Source organism: Ylistrum balloti, unplaced genomic scaffold (assembly GCF_031769215.1).
Source record: "Ylistrum balloti isolate Yb309-2 unplaced genomic scaffold, AGI_CSIRO_Ybal_v1 Utg369766, whole genome shotgun sequence".
Lineage (NCBI taxonomy): Eukaryota > Metazoa > Mollusca > Bivalvia > Pectinida > Pectinidae > Ylistrum > Ylistrum balloti.
In genome coordinates this window covers 272371-298784 of record NW_026781962.1, presented here as the reverse complement: position 1 = coordinate 298784, position 26414 = coordinate 272371, and the positions used below count along the sequence as shown (strand labels likewise).

Sequence of the window (26414 nt, the reverse complement as noted above, 5' to 3'; positions counted from 1 at the left end):
AGATTTAAAAGTTTACAGATACATGTATATTTTACATAGGTCAGTTGGAACATTTTAAATATCAATTTTGTACACCGTGTAGAACAAACTAAATTTAGCCGATATTTTGACGGTTTCGTTATCTTCAACTTCACTTTATAATAATAATTTAATCCGAGTTTTACATTGAATGAAGATAAGAACACAATAAGTCATGTACATGTATGAGGTTCGCTGGCCTGAAATTACTTTAATCAGCTGCGAAATATATGTCGCACTTATCATCACACCATCACAGCTTTCCCAAAAAAGGAACTTTTATATCGCAATAGTCGTCGGGTCTGATATGAGGTAGTACACGTATATCTGGATTTCCAGGGTAACAGTCATAACTAAAGTAAAGTGGCCTTTCACCAAACTGGGTGTGAAGTCTTGATGGATCACAGGGACATGTATAACTACATTTTCAAAATTCAACTATGCTAATTACATATGTGAAAATTTCACCAGCCCAACCACAAGGACTGTCTCCGGGTTCTCCGCTTTCCTTCATTCATTGATTTCCCGCACAGCAACTACTACGTGTTATGCAGGGGTGATTGATTGTATGAAGTGTGTAATGGATAATTTTAACTATTTAAGATTTAGCTGCTAGGATGTTCTGAAAAGATTGCAGAGTACGGCCAACTTTTTTAAAAGTATCCACTCATTTATTTTTAGCTTACTCTTAAATTGTGTTCAGCAAACCACACCGTCACGTACTACAAATGTAGCTACGACTGTTCTGTAAACAAACCAGAATTATGTAAAAGAAGAAAGCTCGTGAACATATTGACTATAACAAACTTTTATGGTTGATTGAAGATAGTAAACAGACTATTTATAAAACTAATCTCAAACATGATGAAACCAACTGTGCTGTAACATGATTTCGTTGAAGCATGGGAAAGTTTAGTATAGTTAATATACAGTCCCTTAGATAAACATCTCAGCCCTTCTGTATGTATGTAGATAAATTTATATTTTTGCGAAGGTGCCAACTGAAATCTTAAACTAGATTCGAGTGTATGTATTTATAAATTATCTTCCGAAGTCACGTTACTATGGAAATGCAGAGGGGAAATTAGGTAAACATGTACATGTATATTACTAGGAATCGGGAATCTTCGGTACTTTCCGTAACGGGTAGTATTAACTATGTTACGGAAAGAGTCGCAGATTCAGATGTTATAAAGCCATTCAACAGAGCATTGGTTAAGTTTAACACGATAGTTATTACAGGCATACACTATAAACTACACACGTATTGGACACAAGTAACTCAATTAAGTAAGGAAGACAACTTTTGACTCGTGTCCTGTCCAGGCCTTCTCAGGATCTACGGCAACAAATCGCCTAGCCAAGAAAGTACAGACTGTCTAACCATAGCACCATCACAACATCCCCAAAAAAAGGATGTTTGGAAGTTGTACCGACACACAGCTGGAATTTTCTCGACAAGATCATAAAATTGTCTTCCGAGTTTAGTAATTGTGTCACAATGTCCAAACGATCAATAAAATAACACAATGCTTCATAAACATTAATGTTACTGATCCGAAGGTTCCAGGTTTGAATTACCTGTTGTACAAATAATGTAACTGTGCCCGAATTTGATATATATATATATACATGTATATTCTATTACTAGGACCGAAAAAAGTTTATTATTGCGTTACTTATATCACGTACGCGCTCCATATCTAAACTATGAAGCTTTGTGCGTCTCTTCCGTATTTCCGTACTCAATAGATGCAATAGGAAAAATGCAAAATAGAATAAATAAATAACAATAAAAAACATGATCAGAAAACGTTATCGCGGCCGGATATAGATATTTCGTGTTTACAAAATGGTCTATACATACGTAGTAAATGCTTTTCCATACACAGTCAGAAATACGGGTATGAAATCATTATCCAGTTTATCATGTTTCTCGAATGAAGGTAAAATTTGTCACTTTCTACTGATTCATAGTATGAAGGAAGTGTTTTTTTCAATCCATATGGACAAAAAAATCCATAATTACGAAATTCATGTAAGGTGTTACATCTGAAAGATATCAAGATGACAGAGTGATGACTAAACAATAGCCGAATCCTTTGTATGTCGGATTATAGAGCACCAGTAGCAAACTCGGTAATCCGGACTCTTATCAATGGATTCTGATGATATCTTCACCGTGGTCCCTTTATTCCGACTTAACTGATAGATAAAATGCTATTCTCGTGTAATGTACTGTTTTAACCAATACAAATTGCCTTAGATAAAAGTATCAGAGATTGAACAGGTAGAACTCTCTTGCGCAGGAAGTGCAATACTAAGACGTGTGGCCGACTACCTTAAAAAGTTAATATAAGCTCTCGAACTTCGGTTCGAAATTGAGTATGCATTTTAATCAAAGAGTCGGAGAACAACGGGCGGAATGGACAATTAATAAAAGAGCTACTTAAAAACAACGAGAAACATACTATAGACATATCTCTGAGCACATGCTAACTTGCTACATACATCACAACGTCATTTGACTGGCGTTTTCGCAGTTATTCGGACACTCACGTACGGTTTTACATTATCAGACACACTAAATATAATATTTAAGCCTGTGTTAGCCTGAAGTTACGTGGCTCATACTGTAACATTATCGACAGTGATGTCATCACCATAAACAAAGACACAGTATGGACAATACGGACGCTGTGTGACAGTCAATCTATCCAGGATATGTTTGCGTTAACATAGCCGTCGCGGTCGATTGCGTTCCTGATATTAGGGTTACCCCAAGGCAAGGGAGGTAATCACAGTCACGTGACTTCCCACAGGTAAAATTCCAAGATGGTGGACACATAGCGATAGAGTGCGTGCTTTCGGAGAAGTATGCAGGTTTTCCCGTAAGTTATTTTCACTACTCGCGAAACGTTAACATTAGTGTCAGTATTTAAAATACACACTAACTAGACTTTCTGATAAATATTCAATCTTGTTAAGTGCAAAGAAGTTAATGCTACGTTTTAGCAGAATGTGTCGTGTGTCTGTCATAATCCAGACACGTCACCGAGAAATGTGGTGACGTTTCCAGCGTTTATGAGACAATTTGACAATATTGCTTTTTGTCTTCATATGCAAATATTGAGTTTTTATACATAACAAAAGCATGATAGCTGACTTTTACGAGTTCGTTACACAGGAGTCCAATATTTTGTCAATGCTGTTGGTAAATACTGCAGTTTTAGGGCTTTATTTTTTAACAGGGCTCCGGTTATCATATACCATTTTCTGACAGACTAAACGTCACACTCACAAAATAATTATATACAAATATTTACAACGGATTTCGGAATCTTAAGATAAATGTACAACTAAAGCTGTAACCATAAGCAAAGCCTAGAACGAGAATAGAATACACTGTAATGTAGATAAATAAGCAAAAAGTATTACATACATGTACAATGCAATAAGCAGGGTTGATACTGCAAGCACTCGTACACAATAAAAGTGTATGTTTCTATTTATAAACCACTGACAGGTAAATGGATATGCATTGCTTTTACATATATTTTTATGCTTATGTTAGAAAGGAGTAATGAAAAACACACCGCTTTCACAAGGTCTCAAACAAACATCGTTTCAGTTTATAGCCAGACACCCTACTGCTTGACAAAAGCAAATTCCCACCAGCCAAGGCTAGTAAGGCAATGTGCTGTCAATTTCTATACTTAATAGGGTGTATGAAACAAAACTGATCATCATGTGGTTCTTACAGATATGAAAAGTCCTAGCCAGGAAATATTTTGGATTTCCATGTCAAACCTTTTTGTGATTTTATAGGTGATCATATAGTCAAGTGATTTGCACTTTTTGTTTTAATTGAAGTCGCACTCAACCCAGATCTGTTGACATTTTGATGTCGAATAAGCTCAGCTAAACCCAATGCTGCAGTCAAATACAAACCAGATATGTTGACAATTTAGGGAGAAAAGAATGAGCTAGTTCTGCTTATTTTTTTCACAAGGAAAATGAATATCATGATCATACTACTTTCACTGAAAAAAAATTACATTATGCATAAATTGATGTTTCACGAGTGAAAGTTACATCGCTCAGAATTGATTTCTTTTTATGTATTTTAGGATCCTGTGAAGACATAGAAATGGGATCTAAACTTTAAAACAGCTGAAATGCTGAAGTTGAAACTGAATTAGCCACATTATTGTGGAATAGCCGCACTCCACCTTGTGAACACGCACCAGACAAGTAAGATGGCAGACAGTGACTTAAGTATGCAGTACGAACAGCAGCAGGTAATGATTGACCAGCTGAAGGCAATGATCAGGGAACGAGAGGAAGCCTTACTCACCAAAGATAAGGAGCTGCAAGTAGGTTAAAAGTCAATGCATTAGTATAGACATTGATTGATTTTAAAATGTTGGAACATTTTCCACAAAATAAAAATGGACAATCCCTATATATATAAACCAAGAATATTAACAATTTATGTGTCATTTGTTCTGGGACTTGAAATTAGATTAATCACAGTATGAGTTGAAGAAAATATATTCATACAATTATCTTCTTAAATTCTGACTAAATATGGCATGCATTCAAGTATGGAGTGAATATCAATGGAAAGGTGTGTTTAGTGCACATATATCCCTGTTGACCCCAGTTCAAGTAAGTTTTCTTTTGAAGCAAACAAGGAAGAGATGATGTCAGGTTGTGCAGTTGCTTTTCACCTGGCTTGGGAGATTTCCAATCTAGATATGAAAATAGCATTACAGCCATTTAGGTTTTTTCTTAAAGATTCCTGTCCCCTTAAACATTATAAGGCGACTTGTGTGTCGCATTAGGTTTTTTCATAATTACTTCTCATATCCACTTTTAAATAAGATCTTGCTTTGAATGAAAAATGATAAACTGATTGTTTAATATGAATGCTATTGCTATTGGGATGGATATACTGGATGTTTTCAGCTCAATGAGTAATTGTGGGCTACTATTGTAACTAAAAGTTGTCGTCTTATTTGGCATATACAGAAGTTTACTGATGTTTAACAATTATGGATTGAAGAATATAAGTTGAAAAAAGTGTTTTGTAGTGATTGGTGCCGGTGAGTTTTGCAGTCATTATTAACACTTGTTTTCCTTTGCAGGAGGTAAATTCAAAGTTTTCTAAGTTAAAACTGCAGGCGAAGGCACGCATAGCCAAGGAAGCTAAGACTGGAGCCGCAAAGGAAGCTAAGACTGGCGTCACAAAGAAGTCTTCAGCGGAGGCAGATGGAGAAACTAAGGTAAAAAGTAATGAAATGTGATTGTTAGGTACCTGGGATCAGATACTGTCAAACGATTTAATTTGGTGCAGTCAATATGTAGCGCTCTGGGGTCTGGGTACCTTTTCGCACAGTTTAAATTTAGCGCTCAGAAACAGTGGTATAAATTTTGAAGTCATGCAAGTGGGGAATTCCCATTCTATTTATAGCATACTCTCAGCAGTCAGAACAGGTGAACAGAGTCACGGGTATGGGTCACTGGTTTTTCGGTATGTGTAACCATAGATACTAAATAAATAATTAATACTCAAGGTTGTAGTATGCATTGTTTTTCATTCTCTCAGCAGTATAGAACTTTTATCTGCCTTTTCACGTTGCTTGGCTTGTGAGAGCCCATGACACCATCACACAAAACAAAGAACTCCTAATTAAGTCATTTGAGACTACAGGAATATTAGCTGTGTTGTAAAAACAACAGACTGTCCAAGCTATCAGTTATTGTGTTACTGAACTGTTGTACAAATTATTGCTGTTAATAGATTATGTTTCCAGTTCCCGATTTTCGTTGATCTGTTTCAAGCATCACAGAAATTTTAGTCGTCATATATGTTTAGCGTTCGATGGCTATGCGTGAAATTTGCTTGTATTTACTGAGCACTCAAATTTCTTGTTTTACAATAGATGATTTGCTGTACAACATACTCTGTTGTAATTGCTTCAAAATTTCTAGCACAGTCTCAGTTTTTGTTGTCGCCATAGGTTGTTTTTACTGGAATAAAAGGAAATAAAAGAATGTATTGTATATTGATTGTACTCACAGTTTACTACACTTGTATATAGAAGAACTACACGTTGTTTCAAAATGAGAATTTTCTTCAAAAATTGAAAGGAAAGTGGGAGAAACTGTTTACAAATCTTGAGAAATCAGGAAATTGGTTATGATCTCTTATCGTAGATCAATGATGAAAAATTGAAGACTTTTACTGAAATGTGACAAAAGAAGAAAACATGAATTTACTATAATACTGTAGAGTACTTGGTAAAGCAGGGCATATTAGATACTATTTTGAAATTTTGTTATTTGATAACAAAGTTCATTAGAGAATGAAAAACATCCCTTGGAATTATGGAAAAAGGAAATATTTGTCCAAGTTATATTACAATATATGTACAAGAAATATGTTGTTTGTAGACTTTTATGTAAATAATTACTTTTGAATGATTTATCTTGAACAGCTCACATTGAAATTACATACTGGAGTTTTCATGCTGATGATAGGTTCTTATCAAAAGTCTTGTGTACTTATGATAAATTTTTTGTATTGTTTTCTTGCCAGGATGGTGAAGGAAAGTCTGAATCAGCATCGAGTGACAAAGTCCAAAGAGCTAAGATGTTAATGTTGACTAAGAAACTAGAGGAACGAGAGAAGGCAATAGTGGAGAAAGAAGAGATTATTACATTTCGAGATCAACAGCTGGAGTCGAAGGTTCACCTAATACATGAACGGGACGAAATGATACAAAGACTGACAGAACAGCTGGAGGAAAGCTCCAAGTTGGCAGGACAAGCAACAGCATCAGGAGATGAGTCTAGTTCAGAGGTATAAACCGTTACATGAAATTGAAAGACAGGAATCTTGGAAATGGAAAATGCATACTCAGGGGATGAAAATGGGGAGAGAGAGAGACTATGGGGAAAAATTATTGTGCATTTAAAGCCAATATTCAAATCTCTAAAATGTTGTTACTTTTTAGAGCCATACACTAAGTTATGGATGGAAGATTTCAGAATTATCCAATATATGAACTAACATGATGATTTGTTGTGAAAACAGGTAAGGTTTACCTGAAATGGAACGGTTAAAAAATTGGAAACCAGCATGGTTTTTGGAAAAAAATGATAATGTCAATTAATATTATTATTTTTGTGTGAATAATTTGTGTAGGTGATAAATATTTAAGCATCTCTAGACTGAATTTATTAATTGTATATTAATTATTTGTTTCAAATTTTTGTATGAAATAATTTTTTTTTGTTCTGTTGTAGATTCAGCAGATGTACGCACAGGTTGTTTACAAAGACAAGAAAATCCTTGACCTCAACAACAAGATTTTAGAACAAGAACAAAAAATGATGGATGTCCAGGAATTTGTGTCGGAAAAGGACGAGGTTATCCGAGGGAGGGATAAAGTTGTCAAGGCATGTTGACCTATTTATACACAAAGCAGAGAAATATTACTTAAAAACTACAGACATGTTTTACACTGCGAGAGTTTGTTTTATTAATGTTCAAACATGCACACGATAATTTACCAATCAATTTCATTATTTTGTGAGGAGAAAAAATATACACAACCAATAATGTATCATGTTGCAGTGACGAGTATGATATACAAATACACCCTGTTGTCTTATATTTGTGTATGAATTCAGAAAAGGATTGTCAGGTTCGATTCATTTACTTTTTTAAGCCTGTGTTCATTGTGTACACTTGAATGCTATCTATATTTACTTGGTCAACCTATCAGAAATTGGCTGAAGCAAAAATTTAAGAAAACAAATAAAATAAATAATACTACCCTATCATCAGTGTAGTAACACCCATTACATAGTTTTGGTGATTGCACATGTGTAATACGACCTATGTGATTGGTTTCAAGTTCACATTATCATCATGATGTCATAGCTTCATGATGTCATTTGCATTATGACATTACCAAAGAAGAGATATAGAATAAGAATAGAATTAGATTTTGTTGAAGTCTAACAAAATGAATGTTTAAAGTATATGAGTTATGTGATAAACAGAATCTTATATTCTGTGACTTGTGTCATCAGTTTCATATTGAAGATGTAAGGTCTGTGGACTTGTAGCTGGTTTCTCCAGTTAGTCTACATGTATATAGATTTTTAGCTAGGTTGAAAATTTGAGAATATTTGATCATTGCTTGCACTGAACTTTTGTTGGTACTTGGTTACAGATCCTGCAGACCACCATTGAAGAGACAGAACAGCGAGCCACCAGTCAGGCTCTTCTAATTGCTAAACTTTCTGCAAAGGTAGAGGACAGCGAGGAGACCCTTTCACACTACAAGGAACAGGTTAATAAAGCTGATCATAACTTAAAACAGGAATCGGACAAATTCAATCTTCGTCTGCAAGAGACACAAAAATATTTCGAGGAAACTGTTCAAGAGAGAGAAGCAGAAATAAAGAAACTTAGAGCAGATGCGTCAAAGAAGGATGAAGAAATTCTCACACGAGAGAATGATCTAAGGGAATTGATATCAAAACATGAGAAAGATGTTCAAAGAATTATGGCTCGGGATGAAGTGAATATTCAGGATCATGTGCTTCAAATGCTAGAACAGAAGTTAAAAGATACAAACTCTGTCCTTGATGGGAAAATCAAGGTCATAGAAACACTGCAACTGGAAATAAGTGAAAAAGACAAACAGATAGCTGAGAGTTATGACATCCAGAAAAGTTTCAAGGAAAAATTACAAGTGACTTCTGAACAATTAATGTTAGCGCAGGCAGAAAACTTAGACATGGAGGTACAGTGGCGAGATGAAAAGAAAAAAATGGATGAAAAATTCCGAGACTTATTGGAGAAACATGAAATGGAAAAGACAGAAAAAGAAATGAATTTACAGACAATGCAAAGTCATTTGTCCCAGTATCAAACTGCTTATACACAAGCCGTATCTCAATATAATGCACTACAAAGCCGTTATCAGCATTCCATCAGGCCAGGTGGTGCCGTATCACAAAGTACAGTGCCACCAACGGAACCACTTGTGGATCCAGTTGCTGAATCGAATACAACTCTCGTCAAGGAACTCCAGCAGAGTTTGTTAGAGAAGGAAAAAGAACTCTCTCAATTGATGTCAACACAAACTCAGCTTGAAGAGACGAAAGGGCTGTTAGCAGAGAGAGAGAGGGTGTTAGCTGAAAAGGAGGTGGAGTTGAAGGAGGCCAGGAAATCAACCGAAGGAAGCGGTGCTAAGACTGATGCTAAGGGGCTCAAAGACAAGGCAAAGCTCACAGCCAAAGTGAAAGCTCTGGAGAAGGAAATATCACAACTGAAAAAGGTAACATAGTTAATACACAATTATGTATTCTGTCTCATTTTAAGTTTAATTTTTGATAAAGGGATTGTTCATGTATCATTTAATCTGAAAATGTAGGCATTTAACAATAGGGCCATTGCACAAAGAGTTGGCATCTCCTTGTATTGTGCAACCTTTCCACAATTTGAATGCATTTGTTTGGTCGCAAGTTGCAGGAGCTAAATAACTATATTAACAAGTACAGTTTTATTTTAAAGCAAATATTTTGTTTGAATTGTGTAAATGTCGATGCCTTGATTTGTCTTTAATAGACAATTCTTATTTATGTCCTGCAATTCCAAGAGATTATGATGTCAAATGTAAAAAAAACCCATGAAGTATAACCATATACTGAATGGGACAAAAATCAGCTTTAAGTTAAATAATAGCCCAAAAAAGCACATTGAGAATCCAATATCAAATTTTCTGAAACTTTTTGTCTAATTGGCGATAAATATTTCTTTGTTGTTGATTATTTTGTCTTGTTTTTTTAAAATAAAATAAATATTAATTAATATTTTTTCCTTAATTTTGTAAAAGTTTTATGTTAATTTTAAATTGTGTTTATCCAAGGGTGGTGAGGTGTCCTCAGAACTGGAATCCTTGAAGAAGACGATAGTGGAGCTTGAGGAGGAGAAAGGTATGGTATAACAGAGCTATAGACTGTTTATATTCCAAACAGAAATGAATCATGTGACATTGTTCTAATGTATGACTCAACTCTTTTCTCATTTGATTAGTTTCAAGGCATTACAGTAAAAGTCTTTCACAACAAATGATGCCAAAATGTTTTATTTTGGATCAAATGAACATCACTACATTTTAGAGATGATGTTTATTTAATTTCTGCCGTAGCAGAAGCCACCCAATCTTATATATATATACAAAAGTTAATCAATTTTAGAGCCCTGTGTCAGATCTTTCTTTCATGTTTTACAATGAAATGCATTTCAAATCAACAGAATTTAGTTTTTGTTTTAAAAAATTGAATATGTAATAGTTTTGATCTCAGTTATAAACAAGTGAAGAAATATTTTACATTTCAACTATGATAGAGATTTGCTCCTGTGAATTCTGTTTGATATATTCAAATACATGTATTGTAGTGTCTTTTGAAATGTGGTATATAGTATGACATGAAATGTTCATAGTGTGAAACCCAAATAGTGTCCATAGCTATATAAAAATTACATAAGATGGTATCCAAGAATATTTTTACCTTTGTATAATATCTAAACCACAAAAAGGGGACCCACAAATATTTCAAGTTGCACAGTAATTGAAGTAAGTGTGAAATCTTTATTTATAATTGTCCTATTTATGCTTAGCGAGAGCAGAGAGCGAGCTAAAAGAGACCAAATCTGTGGTAGAGGGACTGCGGACAGAGATGTCGGAACTCTCTCTCCAGTTGTCAGCTGTGACAGAAGAGAGAAACAGTCTCAGTCTGGTGAATCAGGATTTACAGGAAACATCCCAACAGGTAGGTGTATTGTCGATGTACAGTGGACCCTCAGTAGTCATGACACCTCCATTCCATGGTGAAATATTCCAGATTGGTGATTTTGAGGTTGTAGGTCTTGTAGAACATAAGTATACACATGTCCAGCAGTTTTATTGTGCAGGAAAATATGTGTTCGAAAATGCGTCTTTGCTTTTACTATATCTGGAACTCAAAGCAAAAAACTTAGTCACAGAAAAAGGGGACAAAAAAGAAAAATATCAAACACAGCAACAACATAGGGGGAATGGAGGGAGCGCAAAGGGCCATCCCAAAGGATGACTGTTTTGTGTGTTTAATAAAAAAGCTATCCTGGCTATATTTGCATTTGAAGAAGGTTGGGTTATATTTATTTTAAACAGATTTGGAATAAGGTTGATTGAAAAAATTTTAAATTAAGTTTATGAAGAGAAATAACATTGCCTTTCTTATATTTTATTACAGATATCTGAACGGGAACAGGCTCTGGAAGCTGAAAGAGGGACAAACAAACAGCTGAAGGATGAGATAAACAGTCTGCGGACACTATGTAAAGAAGCAGAGAGTAAGGCTGACGAGCTGGACCTGATGACTAAGAGCTTGTCCACTGACCTTCAGACTGCTCAACAGACTGCACATGAGAAAGAGGCAGAATGGACATTAAAATTAGCAGCACTGGAAGAGCAACTTCAAACAAAGCAGGAGCTTCTGGAAACAGAAACACAGAAAAAGGTACAAATTGTCTGTCTAATCTTTCCCTACTGTATATGGAGAATCACACTTGCATGGGACTGATAATTTTCATGTAGCATTAAATTTGTCCATAAATACCTAATAGTGCTCTCTTTATAATAGCCTTCCCCCTCCAAAAGGAAGTTGGGGAGGAGGGGTATACTGGAATCAAGATATCCATCTATCTGTCAGTCTGTAGATGTAATGATGTACCAGCCTCTCTTAAACTACTGAATTGGTTTCAGCAATACTGGCTGGCTATAATCTTTATGCATTGTAGCTGTGTGTAACCTATATCAGATTGAGCTACCTCTCCTTTTTCGGAGAGTTATGCCCCTTTGGGAACTATGTAGGCGAGGGGTTTATTTGTTGGCCTGCAAACGACACTTCCAAGTTTCTCCACGAGATTCATATCCTATTAGGAAAAGTATGAAAATTCCATGTTATGTACCGTTACACAAAATTAACGTTCTTACTGACAATTCATTTGAATTTCAGGAGGAAGCAGAAAATAACATACAACATCTACAGCAGGAAGCTCTTGTTGTTCAGCAACAGCAGCAAGCAGTTCAGGAAAACCTGCAGCAGTCCATGGGAGATGCTGGATCCTTGAAACTCACAGTTGCCTCGTTAACTGCTGATCTAGATTCTAAAATTGGACAAGTAGAAAGACTTGAACAACAGGTCACAGAAATGGACTCTGCAATGCAAGTACTTTCTAACAAACTGGATGCAGAGGTGAAGTCTAGTGGCGAAGTTAAAAGTGAGTTAGAGAAGAGTATAGAAATACTCCAGTGTGAAGTAGCAGACCTTCAAAAGTCTGCTGCCGAAAAGGATTCGGTGATTAGTGATTATGATTCTCAAATGTCAGCACATTCACAAGAATTAAAGGACAGGTCTAGAGAGTTTTCAGAACAGCTTAAACATGAAAGTGAAATACGTGCTCAATTAGAATTAGATTTAGAAGAAAAGCAAAGGATATTAGCAGAAAGGAGTCAGTCATTTTCAAGTGAGTTAGAAAGTCTTTCATCCAAACTTTGTCAAAAGGAAGCTGCATGTCAGCAGAATGAATCTGAAGCTAATTTACTAAGAGAAACTCTTCAAAATAATGAAGGTGAGAAAGAAAACCTGCAGGAGCAATTGTCCAAATTAACCTGCGAAATTGAGGAATTGCAAAGTGGTCTTTCAGAAAGTAAAGCTAAGTGTGAGTCTTTGGCAAAAGATGTAGAAATTCTTAAAAGCGATTTGAGTAATGCTACAACTTCTGTGGCAGATTTGTCAAGTCAAAATGCTTCCTTAGAACGTAGTTTAGAAGAATCGGTGATTGTTTGCCAAGAAAAGGAAAAGACATTAGAGCTACTTACTTCAAATGTGGAGGATAGCAAAAGTGAATTGCAAAACCTTAACAAGCAGAAAGAGGAACGGATGCAAAATCTTCTGGAGGAAATAGCCCGTGCTGAAACACAGATTAAAGAAAGTACTTTAGAGCTTAATGCTTTGAAATCTGAGTTGGAAATGAAGAATTTACAATTAAGTGAAAATGAGAATGCTTTAGAAAAATATAAGGAAAGGACTAAAGAATTAGATGAAAAGTTAGCTTCTGTTTCTAGTGAATTTTCAAATGCTGAAAAAAGTGCTTCACAAACTATTGAGAGTCTATCGCAGGACAAAGTGTCATTACAACACGAAATGAGTCTCCTAGAAGAAAGTTCCTCAAAATTACAGGAAGAAAATGTGTCTGTTAAACAAAGATTGGAAGATCTTTCAAAGGAATTTTCATTAGTTCAAACCACAGTGCAATCTCAAAATGAGGAAATGGAAGTGATTCGGGAACAATTGAAGGAGTCTAAAAATTTGTGTCAGGCAACAGAGGAAGAACTTCGTACTTCAGTTGCAGAACGAGATGTGTTACAAGACAAATCACAGTGCTTACAACAGGAGAAGGATTGTCTGTCAAGCCAGGTTAGTGAATTAAAGCATGATTGTGATGAGAGACAGAAAGAAGTGTGCACTATATCCAGTACTGTTACAAAATTGAACGCTCAGTTAGAATCATTACAAATTGAGAAAACTAAAGACTTGGCAGCATGGAATGAGCATGTGAAGTCCCTTAAAGCTGACGTAGAGTCAGCCTCGTCCAAGTGTTCTAGCCTTGAATGTCAACTCGAGCATGCCAATTCAGAATTGAACAACTCACACCTGTTGCATGAATCTTATGTGAAACTGCATGAAGAAAATCTGGAAATTGTCAATCTGCAATTGAAAGAGAAAGAGCTGGCCTTAAAGGGGCTGGAAGAGAAAAACGTTTTGTCTAATAAAATGTTAGAGGATCTTGCCCAAAAGACATCGGTTGAATTTAAAGAATTGTCTGAAAAGTTGAAAAGGTCAGAAGAAACTGTATCTGATTTGGAAGGACAGTTACAGGAATTCACAACGTTTTGTTCAGAGAAAGATTATGAAATTTCGGCCATTAAGCACAAGTTTTCTGAGGCTTCCTCTGAATCAAATGAATTGCAGGTCAAAGTTGAAAGACTAGAGAGTGAAAATGTCAGTTTAAGTATGAGTGTGAATTCTTTGAACCAGTCAGTATTAGAAAAAGACAAGGCTATAGAGCAAAAAGATGAGAGAGTTGCGACACTGGAATCTTGTGTAATAAATACAGAAAAATTGAAAACTTCAACTGAAGAAGAAAGAAACTCTCTGCAGGAGACTAGAGAGCAGCTGGAAAAGGAGATAAGTGTTTCAAACAAAAAGCAGTCTGAAAGTGCCAAAATGATAGAAGATTTGAGTTTACTCCTGAAGAAACAGTCTTCATCCATTGAAGATATTTTAACATATGTTCAGGAAAAAAATCAGGAAATTGGCCAAGAGAACAATCATGTGCTGCTGCAAGACTGTGATTTAGAGAAACAAAAAGAATTTATCATGGACACTGTTTCTTCATTTGGTGATGAAATCCTTCAACTAAGAACATCTGAAAGTAAATTGATGTCACAGGGCATGGAAAAAGACAATCAGATAGTGATACTAGCTAGTCAAATAGAACAATCTGTCCATAATTTTCAATCTGTTGATTCCAAGTTGGCAGCTCTTCAAAAAGAAACAGTTGAAAAAGAACAGACTATAAAGGACTTGAGAAAAAGTGATGATATGTTGAGTGAAACCATAAATAGGATGGAGAAAACGGTGGAAGAACAGCGTCTAGCTGGAGAACAATCAAATCTAGAACTCAGCAGTCAGTTAAAACTTGTGACCGATGAAAAGCTTGCAATAGAAAAGTGCCTGTCAAATGAAGTTCAGAATCTTCAGATGGAAAAAGAGAATTTGGCAAAGGAAATGAATGACAATATACAGGCTTTAATGCTGGAGAAGGAGAAGATGTTTGAATCATTATCAGAAAAGATAGCTGCTTTAGAGGAAGGCAGAAACGAAATCACAGTTCAGCTGTCTGACAAGATCCAAGTTCTGTTGATGGAAAAGGGGAAATATTCTGATGAATTGGAAAACATAAAAAGAGAGAAAGAAACGTTGACATTAAAGTTTGACAGATTGAAACAGGAGAAAGATGAAATTGAAAAGATTAACACAGAGCAGGAGAGGCAGTTATCTACTGAACTGGAGGCACTAAAGATAGAGAAAGCTGACTCAGTCAGATCATTGGAGGAGAGAATAGAACTTCTGACAACGGAACATACCAAGGCCATAATGGAATGTGATGCCCATTTACAAACTCTCAGACAAGAGCAAGAGGAGCTCACTACTCATTTGAAACAAGAATTTTCAGAAATGAAGCAACAAAAGGAAGAGGTGATAAGGAACCAGAAGGATATGGAGAAGGAAAAAGAATGTGTCACACAGCAGCTGTCTGATCAGGTCAATACTCTCACAAAAGAAAAGGAAATTCTCTCACAGTCCTGTGTGGAGCTAGAGTCATTACTCTCTAACAAAGAGGAAGCGGTACAGTCCATGAAAGGTCACATCAAAGAGCTGACAACTTCCTTGGAAGAAACCATAGAGCGTTCTAAAACTGTAACAGAAGAAAAGGCAGAAGAAATTGACAAGCTCTTGAAGGAAAAGGAATTGATTGAAGAGAAACTTTCAGTTACAGAAAGAGGGCATGAAGAAAAAGTTCTGCAATACTGCAATGAAATCAAGTGTCTTAAAGAAGAAAATGAGTTTTCAAAGTCAGGTTTGAATGACGAAATTCAGTGCAAGACTCTTATTGTAGAAGAACTAGAAGCTAAACTTCAGATGTCTCAGAAAGAAATGTTAGATAAAGATGAAAGCAGCAAAAGGGCTTTGGGGGATTTTGAAAAATTGTTGACTGAAAAAGAGGAAATTATTTCTACTGTACAACAACGTTTCAGTTCATTGGAAGAGGAAAAAGATCATCTGCAGATCAAGTTGAGGGATGTTATATCAAATCATGAGGAAAGTGGAAAGAAACACATGGCAGAGTTTGAAGAGTTCAAGACTGAGAAGGAGGAATTAATAAATAGTCTCAGTGAGAGAATCACAATATTTGAATTGGAGAAAGGAAGACTTTCAGCTGAGTTGTCGGATAAAATCAAAATGTACGAGTCTGAGAAAGAGGATTGTCTGAAGGAGCATGCATCAGAGATTAAAGGAAGACAAGAAGAGCTGGACAGTGTTGTAGAGAAGCTGCAAACAAACATTCAGGTTTTGGAAAAAGAAAAAGAGCAACTAGCACTTAAGAACAAGGGTACAGTTGACCAGATGTGGAAAGAATATCAATCTTTGCAGGCCGAAAAGGAAAAGACCATTCTTTCTCTTGAGGAGAAACTAAAGTATGTTGAAGTAGAGAAAGATAAAGTAATGCTGGATACCTCAACAACGATAAAAGAACGAGATGAAACAGTAAAAACACTTGGGGATGATTTGGCCAAGCTAGAGGAAGAGAAAGTGAAGATTTCTCTTGAAATGGCAGAGAAATTACAGTCATTGAAGGAGAAAAAAGACAACATTGAAAATTCTCTATGCACTGAGTTAGATGCACTAAGAAAAGAAAAGGATGAAATGATGCAAAATTTGACAGAAAGAATGGGAAAAGTTGAACATCAAAAGGAAGAACTTTCCAAACATTTTGATCAGAAAATAAAGCAGATGACTGAGGAAAAAGAGAACATGTCAAAGGACTTCCATAATTCAATATGCTTACTTAAAGAAGAGAAAGAGGATCTTGAATTAAAATTATCAATACAGGTGAAAATGTCAGGAGATGAAAAAGAAAATACAAAACAGCTTCACTGTGAAATAGAAGATATTAGATTAAAGATGGAGAAAGCAACATCTGGAATGCAAAATGAGATAAAAGATAAGCAATCAGCCATTATAAATCTACAAGAGAGCATTGACGTTTTGGAACAGGAAAAGCAGGAATTAGTTCAGTCCTCTTCTGCCCAGCTAGAGAAATTGTCAGAGGAAACAGAAAAAGTGATCAAGGAGCTAAAAGTGTCCTTGGCAACTGAAATAAACAGTGGAATGGAAGTGACAGAGAGTTTATCATTGGAGATTATGAAATCTTCAGAATTAGAAGAAAAGCTAGAAATACAGTGTAAAAAGAATGCTGAATTGACGTCTGAACTTGGTGCTTTGAATGAAGAATTAAGGTCTTTGGATTTGAAAAGATGTGCACTTGAAGACCAGCATGTTGTTGATGAGAGCATGATTACACAATTGAAAGAAACAGAGGTTAAATTGAATGGAGACATAGAGTCATATAAGTGCAAGTTGTGTGAGGTTGAGACGGAATTATCGTCATCAAAGAATGCAGAGGAACTTATGAAAAACAACTTGGGAAAAGCTCATCGTAAACAAGAGGAAGCAAATGCAGAACTTTCATCAACAGCTTCTGCTTTATCACAGTCACAAAAGGAATGTGAAACTTTGAGATCTGAAATGGACAAGACCAAATTCAAGTTTGAGGATACTGAAAACACACTGCAGAAAATGTGTTCTGATGTTTCTTCAGAAAGAGATACACTGCTTCGCCAAGTTGATCAGTTGTTGGAAACTGCACAAAGAGACTCTAAAGAGAGGGAAATTTTATCTCAAAAATTGGAAAATTTGTCTGCTACTTCGACTGAAACCAGTAAAGAGAAAGATGAAGTTTGTCAAAAACTGCAAAATACAACTGAATTGATGAATGATATTTGTCAAGAAAAGGAACGCCTGTCTCAAGACTACACAGCATTAACCAAGGACAACCTTATTCTGTCTCAGAAAGTAAATGATTTACAAATTAAGTTGAATGAAGATGCAGAAATTACACAGAAGGAAATTGAAGCTTTAGCATGTAAAAACACTTCTCTTCAGTCAAACATTGAGGAAATAAGTAACACATTATCAAGGGAATTAGATGAGAGGAAGAATTTGGAAACAAAACTTGAAAGCCTTCAACATGAAAGAGACACTTCAGTGGCCACATTGGAACAAGAAGTCACACTCTTACAACAGAAACTGGCTAATTCTGAAGGAAGGGCAACTGAGCTCGAAAAAACACTTGATACCTTGCAGACCGAGATGACTAACCTCACAGCATCCCACAACACACTGAACACAGAGTTTCAACAGGTCACAGAGCAATACATGCAAGCAGAAACAGCTTGTTTGAAGGCTTGTCAAGAAAAGGAAGAGGCAATTCAAAGGAATGAAGTGACAGAAAAACAAATACAAACCATTTCCGAAGAATATAGACTGGCGAAGGATGAAAACATAGATGTTAGAAGACAACTTGAGAATGTGAAAGATGACTATGTGGCTGTTGCAGAAGATTTGAAGTCTTCAAATATTGAACTGCTTAATAGAAATTCTACTGTTTCCATATTGGAGAAAGATTTGGCTACCTTGACATCATCTTTTGAGTTAGTAAAAACAGAAAAAGACGATCTCTCACACATGCTGCAAAAGAAGGTAGATGATCTTAAAGCAATGTGTGATGCCAAAGAGGAGCTTGCTGAAGCATTAGAGAAAATGGGAGCACGACTTCAAAAAAAGAGGGAAAAATTGGACGATGTCACAACTTCCTTAACGAAAGAGAAACAAGAACTCCAGTTAAGTCTAGAAGCTGTGGAAAAAGACAAAGATATTTTGACACTTAAACTGGATGCTGCAGAGAAAGATATGAAATGCATTACCGAAGATAAACAGACCATTGCAGGAACATTAAAAAGTCTTAATAGTGAACTTGTAAGTATATCTGAAAAATTGGCCAAAGCAGAGACACTTCTAGATGCTGCAAACCAAGAAAAAGTTGAATTGATAAGTGAATTGAGCAGTGCAAAAACAGACAATGAAGAATGCAACAGACAGCTGGATGAACAAAGCAATCTATCTGAAGACATTGAAAGACAAAGGACAAAAATGGCAGAAGACCTGAACAAAGCAAAACAGGATTTGAAAAGAACTAATCAGTCCTTAGAGGAAGCAAAATCTGAGCTTGAAGATCAGAAAACATTGATGCAGCAGAATGAAAAAGTAATAGAGAAGGTGGAGAAGAATTTACAAGAGGTATTGGAAGAAAGAAGAATTCTGAGTCAACAGTTAGATGAAGTAAATAACAATGTGGATCAATTAAAGCAAACTTGTACCGAAAAGCAGAAAGAAATTGATGATCTTTGCACAGTACATCAGCAATTGAAGGAAACAAATACAGATTTATCGAAAGATGTTGAGGAAAACAGAAAGGTTATTGATGGATTGGAAGCCACCAAAGATGATCTCAGTCTGAAGACAGAAACTTTGCAAGCCAGTATTCTATCACTTAAAGACAATCTTCAGCATATGGAAAAGCAGCGTAAAGAGCAGCAGGAAGAGAAAGATGAATTGATGTTGAAATTGAAAGATGCAAATGATGAAATACAGTCCTTGGTAACCTCATTGCATTCGAAGGAAGACAATTTTGCAAAATTGGAACAAGAATTGTCAGCTTTATCACAGGAATATGTCTCAGTAAAAACAACTCTATCAAATTTACAACGGGAAAAAGAAAGCTTGTTAAATGAGAGTGAACAAAATTCGAATGAATTAAAGCAAAACTGTGAACAACTTGAACAAAGAGTTTGTGAAATGGAATCAGAACAAGCAACACTTACATCAAGTCACGACAAATTGAATATTGAGCTAGGGAACGTAGAAGCAGAGCTAAGCAAGAGGAGAGTAGAAAAAGAGAGGATAGAGCAAGCTCTGAGGGAATCAGTAGACAGCTGTCATGGATTGACTGAAGCACTACAAGAGGCACGAGATGTTACACAGAGTAAACAGGATCGTATAAACGAAATAGAAAATTTGATGTCAGAGAAACAAAATGAAATTGTCATGATGAAGGAAAGTGAAATGGAAAAGATGGATTGTATATCAGAGCTTACGAAACAAGTAGATATGCTTACAAAACAAATTCTTCAAGATGAACAGGAAATTAATTCAGAAAGAGCTATCACCAGGAAAATTATTCAAGAAACGAAATGTCAGGCAAGAACTTACTGTGAGGAAAGACAGAATCTTCTGAACATGCAGAAATCAAAGGAGCAGGTTTTGGAGCAAGAGTTAGTGGATTGGTCAACCAAAGTATCAACTCTGTTGACAGAAATGAAACACATTCAGGATGCTAAACATGACGCTGAGACAAAGCTTGAATGTGTTCACACAGAAAACAATCAACTACATCTGCAGATTGCAGACATCCAAAGTCAGGTTTCAGCACTTGAATCAGAAAAGAGAAATTCAACAACACTGCTGGAAGATTCATTTCAGCAAAGGATTAGTATTGAGAAGGAAAAGGAAGAAATCTTTCAACAGATGACAGTCATGCAAACTCAGATTGCAAAACTTGAAAAAGACTCCACTGAGCAAATTCAGTCACTTCAAGAGGACAGGCATCAGTTGTCAGAACAGTTATGTACATTCCAAAGTCAAGCAGCAGCATTAGAGTTAGAAAAGAGGAATTCTGAGTCAGTCTATGAGGAACTTTCCACTAAGCTAAAATGTCAAGAGGAAAGTCTCCTTCAGGAACAGTCTAATGCTGTGGTAGCAAAGACAGAAAATGATGAATTGAATTTTCAGATTAACAAACTGAAGGAATTTCAAGCTGATCAACTAGCACAAATCAGTATTCTAGCATCTCAATGTGAGGACCTTGAATCTTCTACCCATGCTGATAGAAAAGCTTTCAAGAATCAGCTGATGGAAAAAGAAAGACAGATAGGAGAGGCCCATGATTTATACAAATCAATGCAGACAAAATCAGAGGAATTGGGACAGCAGCTTCTTGATTTGCAAAAGAATCATGCTACGGTTGAAACGGAAAAGAGAAACATTGAGGTATTGCTTGAGGAAAAATGTGAAAAGTTGACTTCTGTAGAGAGCAATAGGGATGAACTATCTTTGGAACTTGCCTCTATCAAAGACCAAGTCATAATACTTGAAATTGAACAGAAAAAGTCTTCAATTCTCCTGGAAGATACAGTTGATAAAAAATGTTCTATTGAGGATGAAAAAGCAAAGATCACACAGGAACTAAAAGAACTGCAACATAAATTCACAGAACTGGAAAGGGAGTCTTCTCATCAAGCAAAGACACTTGAGGAGGAAACACATAAATTATCAGAGCAGCTATCCACATACCAAAGCCAAATTGCAACACTTGAATTGGAGAAAAGTACTGTTGATGGAGTACAGGAGGATCTTTCCAATCAGCTGAAGTGTGTCCAGGAAATTCTCCATCAGGAACAATCCAATATGGTTAATGCAAAGACAGAAAATGATGAATTGAATATTCAGATTAACAAACTGAAGGAATTTCAAGCTGATCAGCAAGCACAAATCAGTATTCTAGCATCACAGTGTGAGGACCTGGAGTCTTCTACCCATGCTGATAGAAAAGCTTTCAAGAATCAGCTGATGGAAAAAGAAAGACAGATAGTAGAGGCCCATGATTTATACAAATCAATGCAGACAAAATCAGAGGAATTGGAACAGCAGCTTCTTGACTTGGAAAAGAATCAGGCTATGGTTGAAGAAGAAAAGATGAACTTGGAATCATTGCTTGAGGGTAAAAGTTGTCAGTTGACTTCTTTGGTAAAGGAAAAAGATGAAATGTCTCAGCAATTAGTGGCAACTGAAAATCAAGTGAAAGCTTTGGAAGCTGAACAGAAGAACTCAACAAGTCTACTGGAAAATTCATTCAGTCAAAAATGTTCTATTGAGGACGAAAAAGCAAAGGTCACTGAGGAGCTAGCTGCATTGCAACTTCAATTTACTGATCTGGAAACTGAATCGTCCCAGCAAGCAATGACTCTTCAGGAGGAAAAACAAAAATTGTCAGAACAAGTATCCTCATTCAAAAGCCAAATTGCAACACTTGAATCAGAGTTGAGGAACTCTGAGTTAGTAAAGGAGGATCTGTCCCAACAACTTAAATGTCTTCAGGAGAGTCTTCATCAGGAACAATCAAATACAGTGGCAGTGAAGACAGAAAATGATGAATTAATTATTCAGATTAACAAACTGAAGGAATTTCAAGCTGATCAACAAGCACAAATCAGTATTCTAGCATCACAATGTGAGGACCTGGAGTCTTCTTCCCATGCTGATAGAAAAGCTTTCAAGAATCAGCTGATGGAAAAAGAAAGACAGATAGTAGAGGCCAATGATTTATACAAATCATTGAGGACAAAATCAGAGGAATTGGGACAGCAGCTTCTTGATTTGGAAAAGAATCAGGCTATGGTTGAAATTGAAAAGAGAAACATTGAGTTATTGCTTGAGGAAAAATGTGATAAGTTGACTTCTGTAGAGAGCAATAGAGATGAACTATCTTTGGAACTTGCCTCTATCAAAGACCAAGTCATAACGCTTGAAACTGAACAGAAAAAGTCTTCAATTCTCCTGGAAGATACAGTTGATAAAAAATGTTCTATTGAGGATGAAAAAGCAAAGATCACACAGGAACTAAAAGAACTGCAACATAAATTCACAGAACTGGAAAGGGAGTCTTCTCATCAAGCAAAGACACTTGAGGAGGAAACACATAAATTATCAGAGCAGCTATCCACATACCAAAGCCAAATTGTAACACTTGAATTGGAGAAATGTACTGCTGATGGAGTACAGGAGGATCTTTCCAATCAGCTGAAGTGTGTCCAGGAAATTCTCCATCAGGAGCAATCTTATATGGTTAATGCAAAGACAGAAAATGATGAATTGAATATTCAGATTAACAAACTGAAGGAATTTCAAGCTGATCAACAAGCACAAATCAGTATTCTAGCATCACAATGTGAGGACCTGGAGTCTTCTTCCCATGCTGATAGAAAAGCTTTCAAGAATCAGCTGATGGAAAAAGAAAGACAGATTGTAGAGGCCCATGATTCATACAAATCAATGCAGACAATATCAGAGGAATTGGAACAACAGCTCCTTGATTTGGAAAAAAGTTTCACATCAGTTGTTACAGAAAAGAATAACTTGGAAGCATTGCTGGAAGAAAAATGTTGCCAATTGACTTCAGTTGAGAATGAAAAAGATGGAATGTCACAGCAATTAGCAGATGTTCAAATTCTTGTTGTATCACTACAAACGGAAAAGAGTCACCTCGAAACATTGGTTGAGAATTATAGCAGTCAACTGAAGACTGTTCACGAGGAAAAGGATGGAATTTCTCAGCACCTGGAAAATATTCAGATGAAGCTGGCATCTCTTGAGACAGAAAAGAAAACTTCTGATGACTTGATGAAGGATTACATCAGTCAACAGCAATCTGCACAGGAAGAAAATGAAAGCATGAATCAACAACTAGAAACTGTTAAATCAGATATGGAATTCCAGCTCAAGAAACTTTCAGAAGAACTTGAAACAGCCAGGAGAGAACAGAAAGAAACAGAAACGATATTGAACCAAAGGGAAAGTGAAACCAATTCTCAGATAAGTCTTCTTCATGCAGAAACATGCTCTGTGCAAGAGCAACATGAAGCACTACAGAGCATGTTTAGAAAACTTGTTTCTGATCATAAAACACTGACCAAAGATTTGGATAAGACAAAAGAACTGGTTGCAGAAAAATCAAAAGAGATACTGGAAATGAAAAATAATCTGATGGAATCAACAGACAGTTTTCAGCATAACCTTGCTATTCTGCAAAGTGAAAAGGTTGAATTACAAGAAAATCTGCAGCAGCAGAAAGAGAAGTTTGGTCAAAACTTAGGTATATTGGAAGACGAAAACAACAAACTTCAGAACCAGTTTGTTGATGCTAGAGAACAGTTGAGAGATTTTGAAGCTCAGGTCACAGACGAAAGAACCACACACGAAACACAGTCAGTTGATATGGAGAAAAGATTGACTGCACTTGAGGATGAAGTAACGAAGAAAGAGACGGAGATTACACACCTCAGGGAAAGCTTGATGGAGAAAGAAAGGGAACTTATTGATGTTCATGATATCAACACAAAAAATGAACATTTAACGGCAAAGCTTCAGGAGTGTCAACAAGAGATGATGGAGAAAGAAACCCAAAATAGCATACTCGTTCAAGAAACTTTGAACTCACAAAATGCAAGATATTTATCTGAAATATCCTATGCTGCCGTTATGAAGAAACTGGTTCAGGAAAAAACGGAATCTAAGAGAGAGAGGGATATGGTGTATATGGAACTGACTGCCAAAATTGAACAGAACACATTACTACAAGACAGGCTATCAGAGTTGGAGAATTTCAAGGAAACCTTTGAAATGGATAGGAAAAATCTCCAATCTGATGTTAAGGATTGGTCTGAAAAATGTGAGGGGCTCATGAAGGACATGGCACAAAAGAATTCTGAACATGATGTTGTCCTCGAAGAAAGAAACAGTCTCCTGAAGCTACATGAGAAAGATGAAGATGACCTGAAGTCACGAGAAATATCGTGTTTAGAGCAGAATAGATTAATAGAAGAGCTGCGTAATCTTCTTGACAGGAAAGAGGAAGAGATCGTTTCTCTGAGGACGGCTTGTTCTGATTCTCATGTTGAGGTTGAAAATTTGCGGTTAAAACTAGAAGATACTGGTAGCCAGTTGGAGGGACATTTACAAAGTAGAAAATTGTTACAGAGTGAGATAGACACTTTAAAAGACAACAAGAACAGTGAGTTGAAAGACATGGAATCAGAAAAAGCAATGATCATGCAACGTTTGGAAGAAACAGAACAAAGGGTGCAGACATTGGAAGATGAAAATAGAAGCTTGGCTGACAATATTGTAGACTTGAACAGCAAGGTGAGATCTGCAGGTGATGAAATCAAGGTCGTCCTTGACAACAAAGATGTTTTGGAACAACAGCTGGAACAATATGTGCTTGATAATGAACAGCTAGCAAAACAGGTAATGATGCATAGCCTGTATAATTTGAGAGATGGTATATCTAGATGCAAACAATTGATATCTCATGGTGAAAATCACAATGAAAAATCAATTCCTCTCAAATTGTACAGAACTTTGAATACATAAATGACTTCACATGCTCTTTCTATGTCAAAACTCCATTTCGCACTGTTCCATTCTTCTCTCAAGACTTTTGTCAGTATGGCAAAGTAAGATAACTTTAAAGCTATGTAACATATATTTATGCCATGGGAATACTTTTGAAGTATTATAGATATTTTTGGAGATTTGCAATCAAAATAACATTAGAACTGAAGGCCTTGGCATGAAATAATGAGTAAAAAAACACAGTTATGTAAGGAATGCACTAAATTTCAATGTTGTTCAAAGCATGTTTTGTTCATTAATATTTCATATTTTTTTTTCAAATTTTGAAAAATGCCCTATTAAGTACATATTGTATTGTAGAAATTTCTAAAACTGAAATGATGTTGATAACACATCACCAGAATTTAAACATACAACAAACATATAAGTAAACAAAAAAAATCAGGTGTAGGTGTTCTCTTCAATAACAGAGCCTTAAATGAGACAAATTAGATTCACTGCTAAACTTATACTTTTGAGACACAATTTCAAAATGAAAGTATTTGCCATCACATGCATTTTGTCAGTTTCTGTCAGTTGTTTATACAGGTGAAAGCAGTTCAAAGGTCATTAGGTAAAATAAAGGTGACAAGCTTCAAGATAGTATAAGGCCTATTAAATCATGGTTTGATGAATTTAAAGGTTTATTCATATTTCTACTTAATGTTGTCAGAAAAACAATACAAAAATATATGACAAGCATTTCTTGATGAAGTATAATTTAGTGTTGGAAATCTGAAGTTACATATTACCATTTTTAATAATGTACACGTGTAATCCAGTAAGACTTATATAAACCTGTTAAATTAAATACATCTCATGCTTGATACAGACATTTACGAAGCAATGATATAAAAAATAGAATACTGATGCATTTTAGAGAACTTTGATATACAATATTGTTACCTACTGGCAGTGCTTACAATTGAATTGCTCAAGAAATTTAGTCTTTATGGTCTGTATCTGTTTTTCAAAAACCTGCCACACCACATATGGGATACTTTTGCAATTAGTTTTATTGATAAATGTCAATAATGTGTCAAATTTTAAAATTTACTCTGCAAAGGTTTTGTGTATTCTTACTGTCAAGCCTGAGAAAAGTACATTTCATAAATTCCTTCACTTGAATCATATCGGATATTTTTGCCAGAAAAGTAGGATTTTTGAATTTATGAACAATTTAAAAGATTCCCAGACAATTCATGTCTTAAAGCAGTAAATTATAACTCTATTCAAGATATCCTTTATGTGATAAGATTTTTAAGCAATTAAAAAACACCCGTAGT

At 35.8% G+C, this 26414-nt stretch overlaps 1 protein-coding gene across 1 annotated transcript in view; it reads left to right on the top strand.

Moving 5' to 3' along the window:
* The first annotated feature begins 4260 nt into the window (after positions 1-4260).
* The window catches only part of LOC132543809 (extracellular matrix-binding protein ebh-like), a 43775-nt gene continuing 21621 nt past the window's right edge, over positions 4261-26414 (top strand). The window contains exons 1-10 of the mRNA XM_060207328.1: positions 4261-4394; positions 5169-5306; positions 6623-6886; positions 7333-7485; positions 8268-9380; positions 9972-10038; positions 10727-10878; positions 11341-11607; positions 12106-13583; positions 14301-24981. Of these exons, the coding sequence (XP_060063311.1) occupies positions 4278-4394; positions 5169-5306; positions 6623-6886; positions 7333-7485; positions 8268-9380; positions 9972-10038; positions 10727-10878; positions 11341-11607; positions 12106-13583; positions 14301-24981 (14430 nt within the window). The 5' untranslated portion in view covers positions 4261-4277. The remainder of the gene's footprint in view (positions 4395-5168; positions 5307-6622; positions 6887-7332; positions 7486-8267; positions 9381-9971; positions 10039-10726; positions 10879-11340; positions 11608-12105; positions 13584-14300; positions 24982-26414) is intronic.